The sequence below is a fragment of the Narcine bancroftii genome, chromosome 11 (genome assembly GCF_036971445.1).
Source record: "Narcine bancroftii isolate sNarBan1 chromosome 11, sNarBan1.hap1, whole genome shotgun sequence".
Taxonomy (NCBI): Eukaryota; Metazoa; Chordata; class Chondrichthyes; order Torpediniformes; family Narcinidae; genus Narcine; species Narcine bancroftii.
In genome coordinates, this window is record NC_091479.1 from 1642798 (window position 1) to 1662559 (window position 19762).

Genomic DNA, 19762 nt, shown 5'->3' on the forward strand with positions numbered 1-19762 from the left:
ACATACCATTACAACTTTATGTTTCCTCCAGTTGTCCGCTATCTCCCGACAGTTGTCCGCTATCTCTCGACAGATTTGCTCTTCCAATTCTTGCTGACACAACCCATGAGTATGATCATACCTTTCATGTTCCTCAGCTTCACCCATGTCCAAATGAACATAAATCCTGTCCCTCAATATCTTCTCCAACAGTTTGGTACCACTAATGTAAGGCTCACTGCTCTGTAGTTTCCAGGCTTATCCCTAATGCCTTTTTAGATCAAGGAACATCAACCTCCAGTCTTCTAATCCCTAACAAAAGGCTAATTAATAGAGATGCAAAAATCTCCAGCAAACCTTCCCCTTCGCATCCTGGGATGGACCCCCTCAGGCTCTGGGGTTAACCAAACCTAATGTGCTCCAATATTTTTTGCACTTCCTTCTTCTTGATTGGGACTTGCTCCAGAATAACTGCATACCCCTCCCTTAACTCTCCAGCCTCCACATCCTTCTCTATGTTGAATACCAATGAAGAATATTCATTCAGGATCTTATTCCTATGCTCTGGCTTAAACCTTTTGTTCCTTCACTATCCTCTTCTAATATACTTCCAAAGGTTTTCAGGATTTCCCTTAATGATGTTATTCATGGCCCCTTTTTTCCCTCAAAATTTGTTTTCTCTTATAAACCTCAAGTGACTCATTTGACATCAATTTCCAGCACCTGTGCTTCCTTCTTTGCCTTGATCAAACCTTCAATATCCTTCACTAACCAGGGTTCCCCAGTAGCTGCACCCAGTCGAGCTCCCCAAGGTCTGCCTTCCACACTTGAAATGCACTTCCTTTATTTTCAAAGTCTAACTGAGGACCAAGTTTATCTTTTATTCATGACTGCCTTGAAGATTATTCATAACTGTTCCCAAACGGTTCTACCACAGAAAATTTAATCATTTTCTCATCCTCATTTCCTGAGATGAGGTGAAGAGTTAGGGTTAGGGTTATCCTTTTACAACCCCATGCAATCTCAGTCAAGGGCCAAATGTTGACATAATATTCCCTGAGTAACCATTTCAAAGGGTTGATGGGGAAATATGGACCAAGTGGTCTGCTGGATGCCCATTGTTATGCAGTTCTGGAACAACATGGTCTTATTTTTTCAGTACTTAACTTCCATCAGTCTTGTAGTGTACTGACAATGCTCCTCTCCTCCTTTAATTTTCTCCCATTGAAATGTCTGAGCCTGACTTTACCACCCTACCACCTGCCCGATGGTTCTAATCTTACTGTGCCAGTCTCACATGTAACCACCAATGTCAGACTCCTCCCAATCCATTCCTTGATCCACCATCATATTCTGTGATCCATTGCTTCCTTCCCAACACCTAGAACTAGTCTTATCAACATGACCTCTGGAGTGGAGTGCCAGTAGAATATTTTTGACTTCAAAGACATACCAGGTACCATGATTGCTGCATTCTTTTGACACATTGTTCCCTGACAATACAGCACAATGTGTATAATGGGAGCAGGCTGAAACAATAATCTACACATCCAATAAGGAAAGTAAAATTCCCTCATATCCTGCACTTATAGGGATCGCAGATGCTGGATATGCAAATTTTCAGGTTGTCTGAGACTTGCTCTTACAAAGCTTAATTCAACTGCAATAAGAATAAACAGTTGAAAAGACAATACAAAAAAATACTGAATTGTACTGTAGTTATTAATTATGTAAAATTCACTTTAATGTGGAATTCCCATAATTTATAAAATTTAAATTCAAATCCCAGTCGCTGGCACGATAACAGCGTTGTTCTAACTGCTATGCTAGGAGTGGCACAGGTGGCATAGCGGATAGCACAGTGCCTTTCCAGCTCAAGCAATTGGGACCAGGATTTGATTCCCGCGCTGACTGTAAGGAGTTTGTATATTCTCCCCGTATCTGCATGGGGGCTCCAGTTTTCTCCCACTGTTCAAAATGTGCCGGGGTGTAGGTTAATTGGGTGTAAATTGGTGGCTCAGGGTCATGGGCCAAATGGCCTGTTACCATGCTGTATGTCTAAAATTTTAAAAAGCATGCCGCCATCATAATTAACCCTCTCAACCCCAAGTTTACAGATAAAGCCTTACTAATATAATTAATACTGATAAAGACAAAGACTCCTACTAGGCAGGGATAGGGAGACACTTTGGGAGAGTCGCCCCAGCGGTGAGCGCCATCAGCTGGCTCTTCGACCTGGGTGGCACCATCTTATTCCGAAACTTTATTCAAACAGCTGCTGTGGACGGGCTACGATCGGGGCACTCCCCTGGTTGAATGTTTGCTCCCATCTTCACCAAGGGGTTGTGTGCTGCTTCAGAGAACACTTACTTTCACAATTTTAAACTTTATTTAAAAATGTATTTCTTCTTATTTATTTAAATCTTCTTATTTATTTCCTTGATTTTTTTTGCCAGTTGGTTAAGTTGTCGCTGCTTGAATTCCAGATACGAGGGATTTTACTGTTCACTTTATTGTGGACAGACATATGTGAATCACATGTTCCTTTTGACAAGGGAATAATGAGGATGTGATTTCTGTTTGGGTCTTCAGCAAGAATCACTCTAATTTTTCGATGAATACTTTCCTTGATATTTCAGAGTGGAGAACATGGCGATGCGTTTGGAGGAGGTGAATGAGAGGGAACACTTTATGAAAGCTTCCCTTCAAACAGTGGACATTCGGCTGGGTCAACTGGAGGAATACAGCAGCCGCATGATCCGTGCAATGGAAAAGCTCGCAGGTATCGAGAAGGCAGAATTGTCCCAAACCTACTCCAGGTGCCCCTCAGAGTGTGAGGCATCCTATCTCATCAGGCAAAACAGCACTGAGGCAGCAAGCATGTACCGCTTCCACATGGATGGGGATGACTTGAACAATGAAGACAGTGTGGATCTAATGTCTCCTTCCCTGGGATCTCACAGGAGAGTACATGCCTCTGCAATGTTAAAACATGAGCAGGAACTTGTCGAGCAGGGAAAGAATATGACACAAAAACACCAGTCACCCTGCACCCACAGGCCAAGGGAAAACACCCAAAGGCTGGGAATCAATCAGGACCCCAGGAACTTTAGCTCCTGTGTAGATATCTTTGTATCTTCAACTGACGGTTGGCCCAATCCATACAAAGCTAAAGAGGGAATTGGTTATCAAAGGTTCCTGCCTTCTTCCCAAACTGAATCTGTGTCGGTGGCACGAACAAAGTTAGAAACATGTTTCTCCTTTCCTTTGGAGAGGTCCAAAGCAGTCAGCTGCTTTCTCCCACAGACTTGTGACTCACACCATTCAGAAATGGTGACCAGTAGTGTTATATCTGGTCCAGGAGACATGGTGTTGGGCCAAGAAGAAAGCTGGCGCTCTGACTGTGACTTTACTATGGGTTATGTTGCTTCTGCAAAGGACCCTTCGTGGCCTCTGTATGGGCACAGATTTTGTAAGAATATGTCTGAAGAACGAATAATGGCAGAAAGTTCTTACCAAATGTTCTCCCCGGTGACAATGCGTGAACAAAGGCACCATCTGTCGGGCGTCGAGGATGACACCGATGGTGGCGTCTGTTCTTCTGAAACCTGTAAACCTAGAACAGAAGTGCCGAGAAGAGTCCCAAAATCAGAAAACTTTCTGACAGTCATACCAGATAGATTCAATTCCCCAAGGTCAAAGAGTCTGCATGGGCATCACAGGAAAACCATGCTTACTGTGGGAGGAAGTTTTGACAAACCCAAACAAGCCTTCAGCACTAAAGATCTGCGGCAAGTCTGGGGAGACTCGGACAGTCAAACAGCAACCCTGGAGGAGAAAACTACCGAGACCCCTTGCTGAACCATATCCTACAGCTTCAATATCCCAAATTAGAACTTTACTTGATGACCTGTAGTTCATCTTCCTCAGTACAGGTTTAAAGAATAGGTTCCTTTTCTCATTGAATTCTTCCTTCCAAGACTGATAGATAAGACTGGAGAATTCGCCATGTAGCCGTTCAACTGTGAGCTTGGAATAGTGACATTGAAAAGAAGATTCTTTCATGTGATGTGAGTGTTGCTGGCATTAGCAACATTTATTACCCAGCCATTGGGAGTCCCACAGTGATTTTGGAGTTCAGGGATTCAAACCTAGTGATGAAGGCTTGCCAATATACTTTTCCAGGGGAGCCTGCAGGTAATTGGTAATTGATAAGGCAAATTGCAGGTGGGTGGAATGTAAACCATGTGGGTTGGTGTATACAGTTTTGAAATTACCAAACATTTCTTGTATTCACTGCCTCACTCACTGTGTATAATATTCACCCAGATATGACACCTTGCATTCTATGTTAACAGTGATGGCTATATTATTCGCTGCAACATTATACATCTGCTGAGACAGGTTAATTTGAAAAACATAAGGAGAAATTAAGCAAAATAATCTTCTCATTGTGACTCAGTTACTGAATATTTGGCTCATTTATGCTCATGCGGCTGATGTGGAACATTCATTGAAAGAAATGCAGAAAATTTTGTTTTTTTTCTTGCAATCAAAGGGAATTATTCTACCTCGTTTCCTTCCTAAAGGATAAAAATCACACTGATGGTATCAATACTAACATTTTGGACTTATTCAATCTCTGCATACTTTCATGTATCTTCATCGAGTGCATCAGTTAACAATGTGCTGTCAGCATGGTACTCAGACATCTGGCCCTGTTCTCTGGGACTCTTTGAGTGGACTTAGAATGCCCTGCTAATTTTCTGCAATACGTTGAATTTCTAAAAGTTCTTGTCTTTGTCATGTTTGTGACAAAAAACACCTTAGATCATGTTGTAGCCAGTATGTGAAATTTTCTTTGAAAGCAGTAGTAATAAAATTGTCTCTTTTGACAGATTCTTTTCAACTTGACTACCCTCCACATGCACATTCAGATCAAGACTATTATTATAATTCCTGTCTCATTTTTTGACCATTTTTACAATAAACTGTTTCCAATCCTCTAGTAATTGGAATGTCATATTTGAAGCAGCCTTGACATCCTTCAAATGTTCCCAAAATACTTCATAGTCAATTAAGCTCTTTTTGAAATATGGTTGCCATTTTAATGGAGGAAATCCAACAAATGATTCATGTCACGTAATTCTCACAGATCGCCAATATCAATGAGTACCAATCATTGAGTGGCATTGCTGATGGACTGCTGTCCCACAGTTCCAGAACCTGGGTTTAATTCTGACCTTCAGGTACTGTTTGTATGGAGATCACATGTTCTCCCTGTGACTGCATAAGTGTTCTCCAGGGCTGTGATTTCCTCCCACACTCCAACGACATGCAAGTTGCCCCTAGAATGTTGGGAGTGGTAGAATCTGAGGAGAGAGAAGTGAGATGAATGTGAAAATTTTTAAAAAAAGGTCTCATTTTGATTCGTGTAATGGGTGGCTGATGGTCAACAAATAGTGGTGAACTGCTGTCTGTTTCCATGGTTAGGTCCCTGTGACTTAGGATTATCTGAATCAGAAGGTTCTTGCATTCAACAGTCCCGTGCCTGCGCAAATGAGTCAGCCCAAATTTGGAACTCAAGTCCCTGGAGCGCGGCTTTAAACATGACCATCTCTCAGAGTGGAGGCTGTTGCCTGGTGAAGCAATGGCAAAGGAACAGATAATGAGATAAAGTTTCATAAAGGTGCCAAAGGTCCTGGTTCATATGAAAGCAGACAAATCTCCTGTGCCTGATCCAGTAGATCCAAGGACTCTGCAAAGGCAGAGAGGAATTTACAGGGCCTTGAAATATATTACGAGTTTAATTATGTACGAGTGTGGTGCCATCAGACTGGAGGATGGCAGATGTTGTGTTTCTGTTCAAGAAGGACTGCAGGGAAAAGCCTGGAAACTGCAAGCCCATGAGCCCAACATCTGTGGTGGTTAAGTTACAAGAGTATTCTGAGGGAAAATGAATTCATTCACTTGGATGGTCTATGATTAGGGACAGTCAGCATAGTTTTGTAATGAGGATATGTCTCTCAAATGTAATAAAACTTTTTTTTGAAGATGTGATCAAGAAGGTTGAGGAGGGCAGAACTAGAAATGTTTATGTGGATTTCATTGAGGTATTTCACAGCTTCCACACCACACAGTAGGCTGCTCAGGGAGGTTAGAATATATGGGATCCAAGGTGAATTAGTAGAATGGACATAAAATTGCCTTCATGGTAGAAACCAGTGGATGATGGTGCAAGGTTGTTTTTAGGGACCTGTGATTAGTAGTTGTGTCACAGAGTGTGGTGCTGGGTCTATTGCTGTTTGTCATCTAAATTATTTTGATGAAAACAGACATGGGACAATTAATAAGTGGATGACACTAAACTGTCTGGCAGTGAAGAGAGTGAAAACAATTGCCAAAAATTGCAACAGGATCTTCATCAGTTGGGCAGAATAATGGTTGATGGAATTTAATACAGAGAAATGTGAGGGGTTGTATTTTGGGAGGTCCAACAGAGAGAATGGTAGGGATTTGGGGAGTGTGGTAGAGCAGAGATTGAGGAGAACAGGTACATAGTACCTGGCTGTACTTCTACTTCCAGCATACAAGCAGAGACTGAGGACCACAGCACCAGTTGTGAAGATGGCAAAAGTATAGTCGAAGGAGGCAGAGGAGCATCTGCAGGATTGCTTTGAATCGGTGGACTGAACCATATTCAAGAGCTCATCCTTAGACTTAAATGAATATGAAACTTGTGTCACCAGCTCATTAAGACCTGCCATGGACAAGTGTGTGCCCATGAGTACACACTGGGTGATCCCCAACTAGAAGCTTTGGATGAATCAGAGGATTTGCAACCTACTGAGGGCAAGATCAAAGGTGTTTAAGGCGGGGGATCCAGATTTATCCAAGAAATCCAGGTACGATTGGAAAACGGCAGCGGTGGAGCAGAGGCAGGTTTGGAGATCTCGCCGTAGTGAGTATTAGAAAAACAGAACCTCTGAAGCAATCAGCAGGGATGAAGACAAGATAGTCTAGAAAACAAGGTCAGAAAATGGTGAAAAAGTTGAAGCTAGTGAAAGATCAAGAAAAACTTTCCTCATGGAAGGGAGGAGGAGACCGATGCTGGGCCTGCCCAGAGGCTGAAAACAGCAGCTGCTGCGATGTCTGCGCCCGAGATAAGGTGCATCCATTGGGAAGAGAGCTCAAAGAAGGAGGTGAATGAGGGCAGACCAGGAGGGGCTGACCCATGACAAAGTCAGGAGAGAGCCATGACCAAGGAGGTGGTAGTACTGTTGGGTGTGAAAGCTTCGGGACCCAAATTGGGGGAGCCGGGCCAATACAGAGATGGCAGTGATGTTATTGGGCTGGGAGAAAACAGGCACTGAAGGGTGTGAGAATGTTTTGAGTGGAGGGGACTTTAATTTTTGTCGGGATCCAGACATGGGTAAATCATCAAAGAAGGTAACAAGGACCAGGGTGGCTAAGTCTACCCTGGCCTTTATGAAAGACCTGAATCTCATAGATTTCTGGAGAAGGCTGTGTAGAGGACACGATTCCTACACTCAAATTGATTTATTTTTGGCGTCAGCCCAATTGGAGGCTAGGATACTGTCGGACCACTCACCCTTAACTTTATCCATCTTAATGCCAGATAAGCAGGCCTCAATGTAAAGATGGTGCTTGAGCACGTTGCTCTTGGGAAAACTGGAATTTTGTCACTTTGTTTGAGCTCAGATAGAATTGTTCTGTGAGACGAACTGCCCTTCTACTGAGGATAACTTCCTAATATGATACACAATGAAGAGTTATTTAGGGAGGTCCGGGGAAGTCCATGGCCTGTACCGCTCCCAGATCCAATTCCAGCCACAAGTCGTCTGCGCTGGACTCACCCAAGATCGCCTGCTGTGCAACCTGATGCTTACGGAAATGGTGCAAAAAGGCTCAGTGGCCATCTTGCAGCAGCCTGATTTTGAATTCAGTGCCATTATTATCGTCAGAGGAGGAAGGACGGTTACTGCCTTGCCATCCCATGAGGTCGACGCCATCTTACCTGCGTCGGTCGACTCAGGATGGAGGGGGCCACTCGAGGGAAGAGCACGGCATCTCCAGTGACCTGGCTTCATTGGTCCTCGACAAGAATAGACCTCACCAGCTCAACAACTCAGTGGTGACGGTGAAGGTAAATGGACATTCGACCAAGTGTCTGATTGACATGGACTCCACGGAAAGTTTCATACACTCACAGACTGTGCAAAACTATAACTTAAAAATGTATCCTTCCAATTACCGAATCTTCCTAGCATCCCAGTTCCATTCGGGGCATGTTCAAAAACATTGTATAGTTCATCTGTCGCTTGAAAGAGGGGAAATTTTGTAAATTTCACATGTACATTTCAGATGAATTGTTGCTCCAGTATTGTTGGGTCTGGACTTCCTGTGTCACCTTAAAAGCGTGACCTTGGAGTTTTCTGGTCCCCTTCCCACAGTAACGGTTCAAAACCCTCAAAACCAGAACCTACTTGCAGCCTCTCCACGCTGAACATTGACCCCCTGCCTCTGTTTCCAAACCTGTCTGCCAACTGTAAGCTCATCGCCACCAAGAGCAGGAGGTACAGTGCGGCAGATAGGATCACACTGGAGTTTATGGGAAGGTTTCAGGTATAAAGTAAATCCAGACATAAGTAAAATTATGCCTTTGAACAGGAATTATAGACAATTTCAACAGAGAAGTCCATTTAAATGGCCGCAAGAAGGCATTAAATATTTTGGGGATAAAAGTAGATAAAAATTTATGCAACTTATACAAACTTAATTATCTCCCTTTGCTCCGGAAGATTGAGGAGGACCTTGCTAGATGGAGGACTCTGACCATAACATTGGTGGGGAGAGTTAACTGTGTCAGAATGAAGGTGATGCCAAGGGTCCAGTACCTTTTTCAATTGTTACCCATTTTGTTGCCCAAGGGAACGTTAAAGAGGCTAAAATCTCCATGGAAAAATTTGTGTGGGACTATAATTTGGGGGGGGGGGGGGTTTAAAATCACCTGATTTCAAAAAATATTACTGGGCAGCGCAGGCAAGGTTTCTTGCCTCACTCTTTGAGGGAGCCCCCCCTTCCTGAGCTCAAATTGGACTACATGCGGAAGGTGAAAAGATGGTAGGAGAGTTTATATATAAATGGGACACTAAATTAATTTCAAAGTAAACAGATAAAACATATACTTTAGATACGGCAAAGAATAAATCAATGTATTGGATTGAAGGTGGGGATATCTCCCAAAATGTCTTTGACCCAGAATAACAATACCCTTGACTGTGGATAATAAGATCTTGGACACCTGGTGCCAGAAGGGGATCATATGTATCGAGGATTGTTATAAGCAAATGCAGCTCATGTCATTTGAGCAGTTGAGGAATAAATATGATTTGTTTAATAGAACATTCTTCTGCTATCTGCAAATAAGATCTTTCTTAAGGAAAAAATTGGGACCATCTTTGACCCTACCTAGATGTAGTAATATAGAGATTCTATTTCAACAGGAGAATGTGTGTAACTTTATCTCTATTACATTTTCCAAAGTGAGGCCCTGAAACCGTGCTTGCACAGGTTGAAGGAGAATGGGAGTCGGACTTGGGCATAACAATTAATGAAGAGTGGGGGAAAAATCTGTGTCTGGACAGCATGACTAGAGCCATCAATGCCAGATATAGATTGGTGCAATACCACAAAAATTACATGAATCAAAGCCAGAAATTTTGGAAATGTGCGTCAGGTGAGGTGTGGAGCCTTTGTCCACTCCACTTGACTGTGTGAGATCTTTCTTGGAGGACCTAGACACATTCTAAAAAAAATTATAAAAGTAGATTTTCCACTGGATCTGGAGTTGTACCTAATGGGAGATATTTGGAACTGAGTTTTAGACTGTCCAAATACCAATTTCAGTTTGTGAAGGTTGCCCCGTCGGTAGTCAGGAAGTCCAACTTTCAACTAAATACCACACGATGGAATATGGAAATGCAGAGTTGCATTCCCTTGGAGAAAATCACATACAATCTAAGGAGACATGTGTAAGCGTGGCAAGCCTATTTGAAATATGTTGACACACAGATTTGACTAGACTCCCCCCCCCCCCACCCATATTTGAAATATAGAGACCATAATAACTCATCCCAGCATGGAAATTAGCAGAATTAAGGAACTAGGACATGGTGGAGGCAATATGCTTTTCTAATTTTGTTTTTAGTTTTTTATTTTTATTCTTTACCTTTGTTATTTCGTCAACCTGGTTGTTTTCCCTCGGTGTCTAGCTTTATTCCCCAGGTTTCTGTCGGGGTTGTGGATGCCCACTCATATTTGTATCTATAATTTATATGACCACATGCATTGGGGTGGGGAGGAGGGGAAGATAAATACAGACTCTGTATGTTATATGAGTGTTGAAAGGAATTATGTAGGTTGTTGGAATTTTTTAATGAGTCTATGAAAATCTAAATCAAGATAAAATATTTTTTAAAAGTCCAGGTATAACCTGCGGAAGGTGATCTCTCAACCAAAGTGGCAATTCTGAAGGAAGCTAGAGACAGAGATACACCAGCTATGGCAGGGAGTGCAGGCCATTTCGGCCTATAAAACGAGGGCAAACACCATAGATGGATATGATGCTTCACTACCTGATGAGCTGAACACCTATGCCCATTTTGAGAAGGAGAACCCAACAGTACCTATGAGAATCTGTGCAAAGGCTGAGGACCATGTGATACTTATTTCTGAGGTTAATGTCGAACATCATTCATGAAGGTGAACCCTCGCAAGATGTCAAGCCCTGATGTTGTACCTGACAGGGTACTGAAAATCTTTGCCAACCAACAAGCTGGAGTGTTCATGGACATTTTCAACCTCTCATTGCTGCAGTCAGAGGTTCCCACCTGCTTCAAAAGGGCATCAATCATCCCAGTGCCTAAGAAGAACAGGATGAGCTGCCTCAATGACTATCGCCGAGAAACTCTAACATCTACTGTGATGAAATGCTTTGAGAGGTTAGTCATGGCCAGAATTAATACATACCTAAGCAAAGGACTGGACCCATGGGAATTTGCCTATCCATCACAATCACTCCACAGCAGACACAATATCACTGGCTCGCCACTCAACTCTGGATCACCTCAAAATCAACAACTCATACATACAGCTGCTCTTCATAGACTAGAGCTCAGCCTTCAACATCATTATTCCCTCAGTGCTGGTCAACAAGCTCCCAACCCTGAGCCTCTGCACCACTCTTTCCCCTCCCCCCCACAACTGGATCCTTGACTTCCTCATTAAGACCACAGTCAGTACAAATTGGTAAAAATGTCTTCTCCTCACTGATGATCAACATAGGTGCACCTCAAGGATGTGTGCTTAGCCCACTGCTCTATTCACTATACACCCATGACTGGCCAGGCACAATTCCAATGCCATCTACAAATTTGCCGATGACACCACCGTTGTCAGCAGAAGCACAAATGGCAATGAGGAAGTGGACAAGAGGGAGATAGATCAGCTCGTTGAATGGTGTAACGACAACAACCTTGCCCTCAACATCAGATAAACCAAGGAGATGATCAAGTCAGGAGAACATGATGCAGTCCTCTTTGAGGGATCAGGAGTGGAGATGGTCAAGAACTTCAAATTGCTGGATGTCAACATCCCTGACGATCTGTCTTTGTGCATCCATGTTGATGCAGTCACAAAGAAAGGTCACCATCAGTTACACTTTGTGAGGTGTTTGAGGGGATTCGGTACGTCGCCAAAGACTGTCGAAAGCTTCTACAAATGTTCCATGGAGAGCATTCGGGCTGGTTTCATCACTGTCTGGTACAGAGGTGCCAACGCTTAGGACAAGAAAAACTCTGGAGGTTTGTTAATTCGGCCTGCGACATCACAGGCACCAGACTTCACTCCATTGAGGACATCTACATGAGGTGGTGTTTTAAGAAAGCAACCTCTATCTTCAAGGATCCTCACCACAACCACCATACCCGCTCTTCACTCTGCTACCATCAGGAAAAAGGTATAGGAGCCTAAAATCGAGCACACAGTGACACAGGACGGCTTCTTCCCCAGTATCATCAATGAACCCAAAGGCACTGCTTAATCTTAACTTTATGTGTGCTATCTTTATTTATTTTTGTAAGGTGTTTTATATGAATGCTTGCACCGTGATGCTACTGCAAAACAACAAATTTTGTGATTTGTTCATGACAATAAATTTTAATTCTGAAAGTGCTGTCACAGATGGATAGTATGGACATACAGGGTTTTGGAACATCAGCTTTCATCAATCAGAGTACTGAGTGTAGAGGTTGGGAGGTCTTTACAGTTTTGAGATATTGAGGAGGCCCCATTTGAAGGGGCCTGTTTGAACTAGAAGAACGATGTCAAGTTGGAGAGGGTGCAGAGATGATTTATGAGATTGTTGCTAGGAGAGGTTGATCAGAGTGGAACTCTTTCTTGGAACACAAGAGGATGAGGGGTCACTCATGTCCCAATCTGTCATTCTCTGGAAAAAGAAACCTAATATTTCCCTTTAAACCTTCCTTCATTCATCTTCAACAGAATTGCTTTGAATATTTCTGGGATAGGAAAAAGGAGTTAGCTGTCCACTCTATCTATGCCTCTCATAATCTTATACACCTTTATACACAACCAGTACATCCAGGGGCATATCTTCGGGATGGCAGGCATGGCACATGCCCAGGTCACCACTTGAAGATCAGATCCCTGCTACTCCTTTCAGATACTGACAGTAGAGGATCATCAGTGGACATGGGGGTGTGCAGAGGCTCTTCCTTGTTCTGGTGGTAAAATTAGGTGTAGAAGGCATTGAGTGAAGCTATGCTGTTCCCTATTGCACAGGATTTGGTCTTATATCAAGTTATGTCAATAAAATCCTGCCACAAATATCAGGTATCCTTTGTTTTTATTCTCATCTGGAATCTCCACTTCACCTGGTAGATTTCTTTCTGTTGGTCATACCTGCGTCTTTTTTGGTGTTCTCCATCTCTGGACTTAAATGCTTGTGATCTATCTCTCAGCAGGTTCCAGATTTTATTGTTCATCCAGGGCTTCTGGTTGGGGAAACCCCTGATCGATTTGGTGGGAACACACTCAGCCATAGACAGCTGTTTTCATAATTTATGTAATGCCCTTGGTGTAATCATTCAGGTCCTCAGCTGAGTTCCCTCCACTGACGGGAAGGAATTCTGTAACTATTCCTCAGCCTCTGCAACCACCTCCTGGTTTGTCATGATCAGTGGAGCCTTGCTTTTCAAGTTCTTACTATAGCAGGAGCTCTTCCAGATGATCTGACACTGAAATGTGGCCTTGAGAAAGAACAAACCTTCATACAAGATACTGCAATTCACCCTCAATATCTTGAGTTATCACAAGGCTTCAATATTTTGTGTGAACAATCCCCAAACTGTGTTTCCACCCAGAACGTAGACAACCTGACTGCAACGCAACTCCACACCTCATTTCCACTCAACAAACTCTCTTCCCCCTCACATTTCCCTCATCTCCCCTCATCCCCCATACACCCTTCTCCCCTCACCTCAGCCCCATACACCCTGCTCCCCTCCCCTCAGCCCCCATACACCCTGCTCCCCTCAGCCCCCATACACCCTGCTCCCCTCCCCTCAGCCCCCATACACCCTGCTCCCCTCCCCTCAGCCCCCATACACCCTGCTCCCCTCCCCTCAGCCCCCATACACCCTGCTCCCCTCCCCTCAGCCCCCATACACCCTGCTCCCCTCCCCTCAGCCCCCATACACCCTGCTCCCCTCCCCTCAGCCCCCATACACCCTGCTCCCCTCCCCTCAGCCCCCATACACCCTGCTCCCCTCCCCTCAGCCCCCATACACCCTGCTCCTCTCCCCTCAGCCCCCATACACCCTGCTCCCCTCCCCTCAGCCCCCATACACCCTGCTCCCCTCACCTCAGCCCCCATACACCCTGCTCCCCCTCCCCTCAGCCCCCATACACCCTGCTCCCCTCCCCTCAGCCCCCATACACCCTGCTCCCCTCCCCTCAGCCCCCATACACCCTGCTCCCCTCCCCTCAGCCCCCATACACCCTGCTCCTCTCCCCTCAGCCCCCATACACCCTGCTCCCCTCCCCTCAGCCCCCATACACCCTGCTCCCCTCACCTCAGCCCCCATACACCCTGCTCCCCCTCCCCTCAGCCCCCATACACCCTGCTCCCCTCCCCTCAGCCCCCATACACCCTGCTCCCCTCCCCTCAGCCCCCATACACCCTGCTCCCCTCCCCTCAGCCCCCATACACCTTTCTACCCTCATAAATCCCTCTGGCCCTGTTTGTTGATGCATCGAATAACCAGACAACACAAAATGGCAAACTCTGATTAATGCTTTACTGTTACTTTAAACAATACAATATATAACAGGAGCCCCTGGAAATGGCGTCTGCCACTAGCCAAGCTCTGCCTCCTTTTTTAACTAACATGCTTCACGGGGACTTGCGCTTGTGCAATGTCATCATAGCGAGCACAGTGGCTGCAGCAGTGCAGGGCTGTTGACATCCCCTTCCTTGGGCAACCCCCTTCTCATACCACTATCCATGTAGATGTCGTACATTACAATTATAGTTTAGCAGTGAACAGTCAGCCCAGTTTAATCCCGATATTTTGGGTTGGGCGAACAAGTGTGCCCAAAGCATGTAATGTAGTAGCCATTGGTGGAAGAGGATACTTGGGGTGCTTCAGCTTGAAAGGATGGGACATCCATGGTCTCAGGAGTGAATCCATTTGTTTCATGGGTTGTTACTGAGGGAGCTCCGGCTACCCCAGGTTCATTTTCCAAATCCTGGTTTATGGTCTCGTCAGGAATGGTTCGGGATGGGGGTGGCTCCCTTAGGGTAGGATCTTTCAACGTTTTCTCCAATACACCCTTCTTTCTGATTTTACCAGGTTTGACTGGGGCTCCTGAGAGCTCCTTTCGACTATGCCCATACAGTCATAGCCCTGTAGAGTCTGCATCCTTATGAATTGTCCTTCTGCTAATGGCACAAGCGGCTGGCTGTTTCTGTCATAGCATCTTTTCTGTGTTAGCCTCCTGTTCAGTAGTTGGGATTTAATTTCTTGTGGGTTCTTAGCTGAGGCTCCAAGAGTCTCCTTGCCACAAGCAGAGTCATCACTGTCTGCCTGGACATGTGTCATTGCGCAATATGGCGTTGCCGGGGATGTTCCTTAGGTTCAGCAGGTTGAGGAATACATCCATATTTTCCCTGTGGGACTTCTCCATGAGTTGCCTTGGGGATCTATGAGCCCTTTCTCTCTGAATCTTTTTTTCCTAATATACCCTTGCCCAGCACCTTGGGGATTCAGGTCTGAAAAAAAAACTTACTGGGTTTTGCCCTTAGCCCCATTATTTTAACGTTATTTTGCCTGCTGTAGTTCTCAAGGGCATCTAATTTCCTCCAGATATTCTCTCTCATTCAGCAGTATCTTCAATTTATTACCCATATCATTTATGGTGTCCTCATTTTTACCCACCCTTTCCTCCACTTCAGCCACTCTATCCATCAGCCCAGATAGGGTATCCTGGACCTTCTCCAGCTTCCCTCCCATATCGTGGGCTCTCCTCTTGACAATGTGGAAGAGCCTGCCTTCCATCTGGCCCAGCATGTCCATTACATTGTGTAGGGAGGGCTCTGAGTCCCCTTGCTTGTTTTGTTTTGACAGGATTCTTTTTTAATCCCACAGCCTGACGGAGCCTTCCTCCACCACTGCCTTCAACCTCTTCAGAGCTCCTGGACCCATCACCGCTGCTGCCAGTGGTCGCCGTCTCTTTGGCACTGGTCCAGTTGATCGCTGCACTCGACCCGACACCGCTCACTGCTGCATCACCCGCTACACCACGCGACTTGAACCTGGACCTGCCGCTGGAGCAGAGGTGAGTATCAACCTCCCCCTCGATACTGGAGTCGATGCTGGTTCTTCGCAGCTTCTTTTCTGTTCTGGCCAGCCCACTTCCCGTGCTCTTCAGGGCCATTGCCCTGTGACCGCCACAGGCTCTGACTTCATCACGGGACCCACACATACCACGAGGGTGCCTGACCTGGTGTTCCCTCTGTGGGAGGAACACCCAAACTTCTCCCCATCCCCAGGGTCCTCGGAAAGGCTTTTTTTTATGTACTTGCTGGCAGCAGCACTATCTTCAACTGAGTCTCATCCTTCCTGCTGGGTGGGTCGTACAGCTGAAGCTGCAGCTCCTTCCTCGGGCCTTGGGATGACCCCGCCATTTTCCTTGTCACAAGGCATCTCTAGCTGGGCCTCTCGTTTCAATGGAGATTCTTTCGTGCTTTTATTTGCGAATTTTCTGTTCTTAGTCATTGTTTGTTCCCACATCCTTTTTTGGTATTTTGGCAATTTGGTTGAGGTTTTTACCGTATTTATTCTTGACAATCCTGGGAGCTCTAGGATTCCACTTCCTCCTACTCTTCCCGCATCCAGTGACCTCTCTTGACTTGGGCAGACTTATCACTATGCGGTGCCGTGATGTTAATGTCATATTCTTGTTCGAATACGCGCCAATTCTCGGCCACATTGCCTTCAATTACGAGCGGGTCAGGCCTTCTGAATCCGTCTGCCATTATGGCGCAGTCACAAATATGTTGCCAACGTGGTGTTGGGATTCACTTTTCACTTGAAGGCTTCAGCTTCAGACTTCTGACACCATGTTTGTTGATGCATCGAATAACCAGACAACACAAAGTGGCAACTTCTGACAAATACTTTACTGTTAAACTCCACATGACAACTTCCAACAGGAGCCCCTGGAAAAGGTATGGGGACTCGCGCATGCGCAATAGCATCGTGGAGAGTACAGGGGCTGCAGCAGCCAATAAAAGCGGCTGTCGACATCCCCAGTGCTCACATTCCCTTCCCCAACAGATGAGCCCCCCTCCCTTAATCCCTCCCCCTCCCTTAATCCCTCCCCCTCCCTTAACCCCTCCCCCTCCCTTAACCCCTCCCCCTCCCTTAACCCCTCCCCCTCCCTTAACCCCTCCCCCTCCCTTAACCCCTCCCCCTCCCTTAACCCCTCCCCTCCCTTAACCCCTCCCCTCCCTTAACCCCTCCCCCTCCCTTAACCCCTCCCCCTCCCTTAACCCCTCCCCCTCCCTTAACCCCTCCCCCTCCCTTAACCCCTCCCCCTCCCTTAACCCCTCCCCCTCCCTTAACCCCTCCTCCTCAACCCCTCCTCCTCCCTCAACCCCTCCTCCTCCCTTAACCCCTCTCCCTCCTTAACCCCACCCCTCCTTAACCCCACCCCTCCCTTAACCCCTCCCCCTCCCTTAACCCCTCCCTTAATCCCTCCCCCTCCCTTAACCCCTCCTCCTCTCTTAGCCCCTCCCCTCCCTTAACCCCTCCCCTCCCTTAACCCCTCCTCCTCCCTTAAACCCTCCCCCTCCTTAACCCCACCCCTCCTTAACCCCTCCCACTCCCTTAACCCCTCCCTTAATCCCTCCCCCTCCCTTAACCCCTCCTCCTCTCTTAGCCCCTCCCCTCCTTAACCCCTCCTCCTCCCTTAACCCCTCCCCCTCCTTACCCCACCCCCTCCTTACCCCACCCCTCCCTTAACCCTCCCCCGCCCTAATCCCTCCCCCTCCCTTAACCCCTCCTCCTCTCTTAGCCCCTCCCTTAACCCCTCCCATTTCCCCCCCCCCCAACGGGTCGGCCGGAGCCTGTGGGGCGCGCCGCCCTGAACCGCCCCCCGGGAGGTTCCGAGCGGCCGGGATGAAGAACTCCAAGCCGAGTTTCACGAGTTACCGCCGGCGGACGAGGTGAGCCTGAGGCCGGGGACCGTGCGGGGTCTGATTCGGGGACTAGGCCGGGCGTCTTTCCGACATTAATGGCTCTTTCGTTCCCCAGCTCCAAGGCACGTGAGCTCCTTCCCGAGCGGGGCCGAGGTGAGGCCGGCTGGTGAGGCCGCTCTGTTGCCGGGTGAGTGTCACGCGACGTCGGGGCCTCGGACGCGGGGGCGGCGGACAGCGACTCCCTCTCCTTCCCCCCCACCTCTCCTCCCCCACCACCTCTCCTCCCCCCACCTCTCCTCCCACCCCACCTCTTCCTCCCCCCCCCACCTCTCCTTCCCCCCCCACCTCTCCTTCCCCCCCCACCTCTCCTTCCCCCCCCACCTCTCCTTCCCCCCCCACCTCTCCTTCCCCCCACCTCATCAGCGCCCCCCCAACTCTCCTCCCCCCCCCACCTCTCCTTCCCCCACCCACCTCTCCTTCCCCCCCACCTCTTCCTTCCCCCCCCACCTCTCTTCCCCCCCACCTCTCCTTCCCCCCCACCTCTCCTCCCCCCCACCCTCTCCTCCCCCCCCACCTCTCTCCTTCCCCCCCCACCTCTCCTTCCCCCCCACCTCTCCTTCCCCCCACCTCTCCTCCCCCCCTCCTCTCCTTCCCCCCCACCTCTCCTCCCCCCCACCGCAATCCTCCCCCCCCCACCTCTCCTTCCCCTCCCTCCCCCCCACCTCTCTTCCCCCCCCCACTTCTCCTTCCCCCCCCCACCTCTCCTCCCCCCCCACCTCTCCTCCCCCCCAAACTCTCCTCCCCACAAGACGAAGACCTCTCCTTCCCCCCCCACCTCTCCTTCCCCCCCCACCTCTCCTCCCCCCCCCACCTCTCCTTCCCCCCCCACCTCTCCTTCCCCCCCCCACCTCTCCTCCCCCCCACCTCTCCTCCCCCCCACCTCTCCTTCCCCCCCCACCTCTCCTTCCCCCCACCTCTCCTCCCCCCCCCCACCTCTCCTCCCCCCCCCACCTCCTTCCTTCCCCCCCCACCTCTCCTTCCCCCCCACCTCTCCTCCCCCCCACCTCTCCTTCCCCCCCACCTCTCCTTCCCCCCCACCTCTCCTTCCCCCCCACCTCTCTTCCCCCCCCACCTCTCCTCCCCCCCCACCTCTCCTCCCCCCCCCACCTCTCCTTCCCCCCCCACCTCTCCTTCCCCCCCACCTCTCCTTCCGCCCCCACCTCTCTCCACCCCACCTCTCCTTCCCCCCACCTCTCCGATCGGCCCCCACCTCTCCTTCCCCCCCCACCTCTCCTTCCCCCCCACTACTCCTCTCCTTCCCCCCCCACCTCTCCTTCCCCCCCCACCTCTCCTTCCCCCCCCACCTCTCCTTCCCCCCCCCACCTCTCCTTCCCCCCCACCTCCTCCTTCCCCCCCACCTCTCCTTCCCCCCCACCTCTCCTTCCCTCCCCACCTCCTCCTTCCTCCCCCACCTCTCCTCCCCCCCCACCTCTCCTCTCCCCCCCCTCCTCTCCTTCCCCCCCCACCTCTCCTTCCCCCCCCACACCTCTCCTTCCCCCCCCACCTCTCCTTCCCCCCCCACCTTCTCCTCCCCCCCACCTCTCCTTCCCCCCCCACCTCTCCTTCCCCCCCCCACCTCTCCTTCCCCCCCACCTCTCCTTCCCCCCCCCCACCTCTCCTCCCCCCCACCTCTCCTCCCCCCCACCTCTCCTTCCCCCCCCACCTCTCCTTCCCCCCCCACCTCTCCTTCCCCCCCCACCTCTCTTCCCCCCCCCACCTCTCCTCCCCCCCCACCTCTCCTCCCCCCCCACCCTCTCCTTCCCCCCCCCCACCTCTCCTTCCCCCCCCACCTCTCCTTCCCCCCCACCTCTCCTTCCCCCCCCACCTCTCCTTCCCCCCCCCACCTCTCCTCCCCCCCCCTCTCCTCCCCCCCCACCTCTCCTCCCCCCCCACCTCTCTTCCCCCCCCACCTCTCCT

The 19762-nt window shown here is 48.6% G+C and overlaps 1 protein-coding gene across 2 annotated transcripts in view; it reads left to right on the forward strand.

Moving 5' to 3' along the window:
- LOC138745370 (transient receptor potential cation channel subfamily M member 1-like) overlaps nucleotides 1-15881 on the forward strand; it is a 107350-nt gene extending 91469 nt beyond the window's left edge. Inside the window, exons 21-22 of one of the 2 annotated variants that reach the window (XR_011346222.1) lie at nucleotides 2619-4176; nucleotides 15732-15881. Coding sequence is in view for 1 of the 2 variants with exons in the window: in XM_069902343.1 (XP_069758444.1) it covers nucleotides 2619-3840 (1222 nt within the window). In the remaining variant the exon portion in view is untranslated. Of the gene's footprint in view, nucleotides 1-2618; nucleotides 4950-15731 lie in introns of those variants that run through there. The other variant, XM_069902343.1, reaches the window with a different exon arrangement.
- The last annotated feature ends 3881 nt before the right edge of the window (nucleotides 15882-19762 follow it).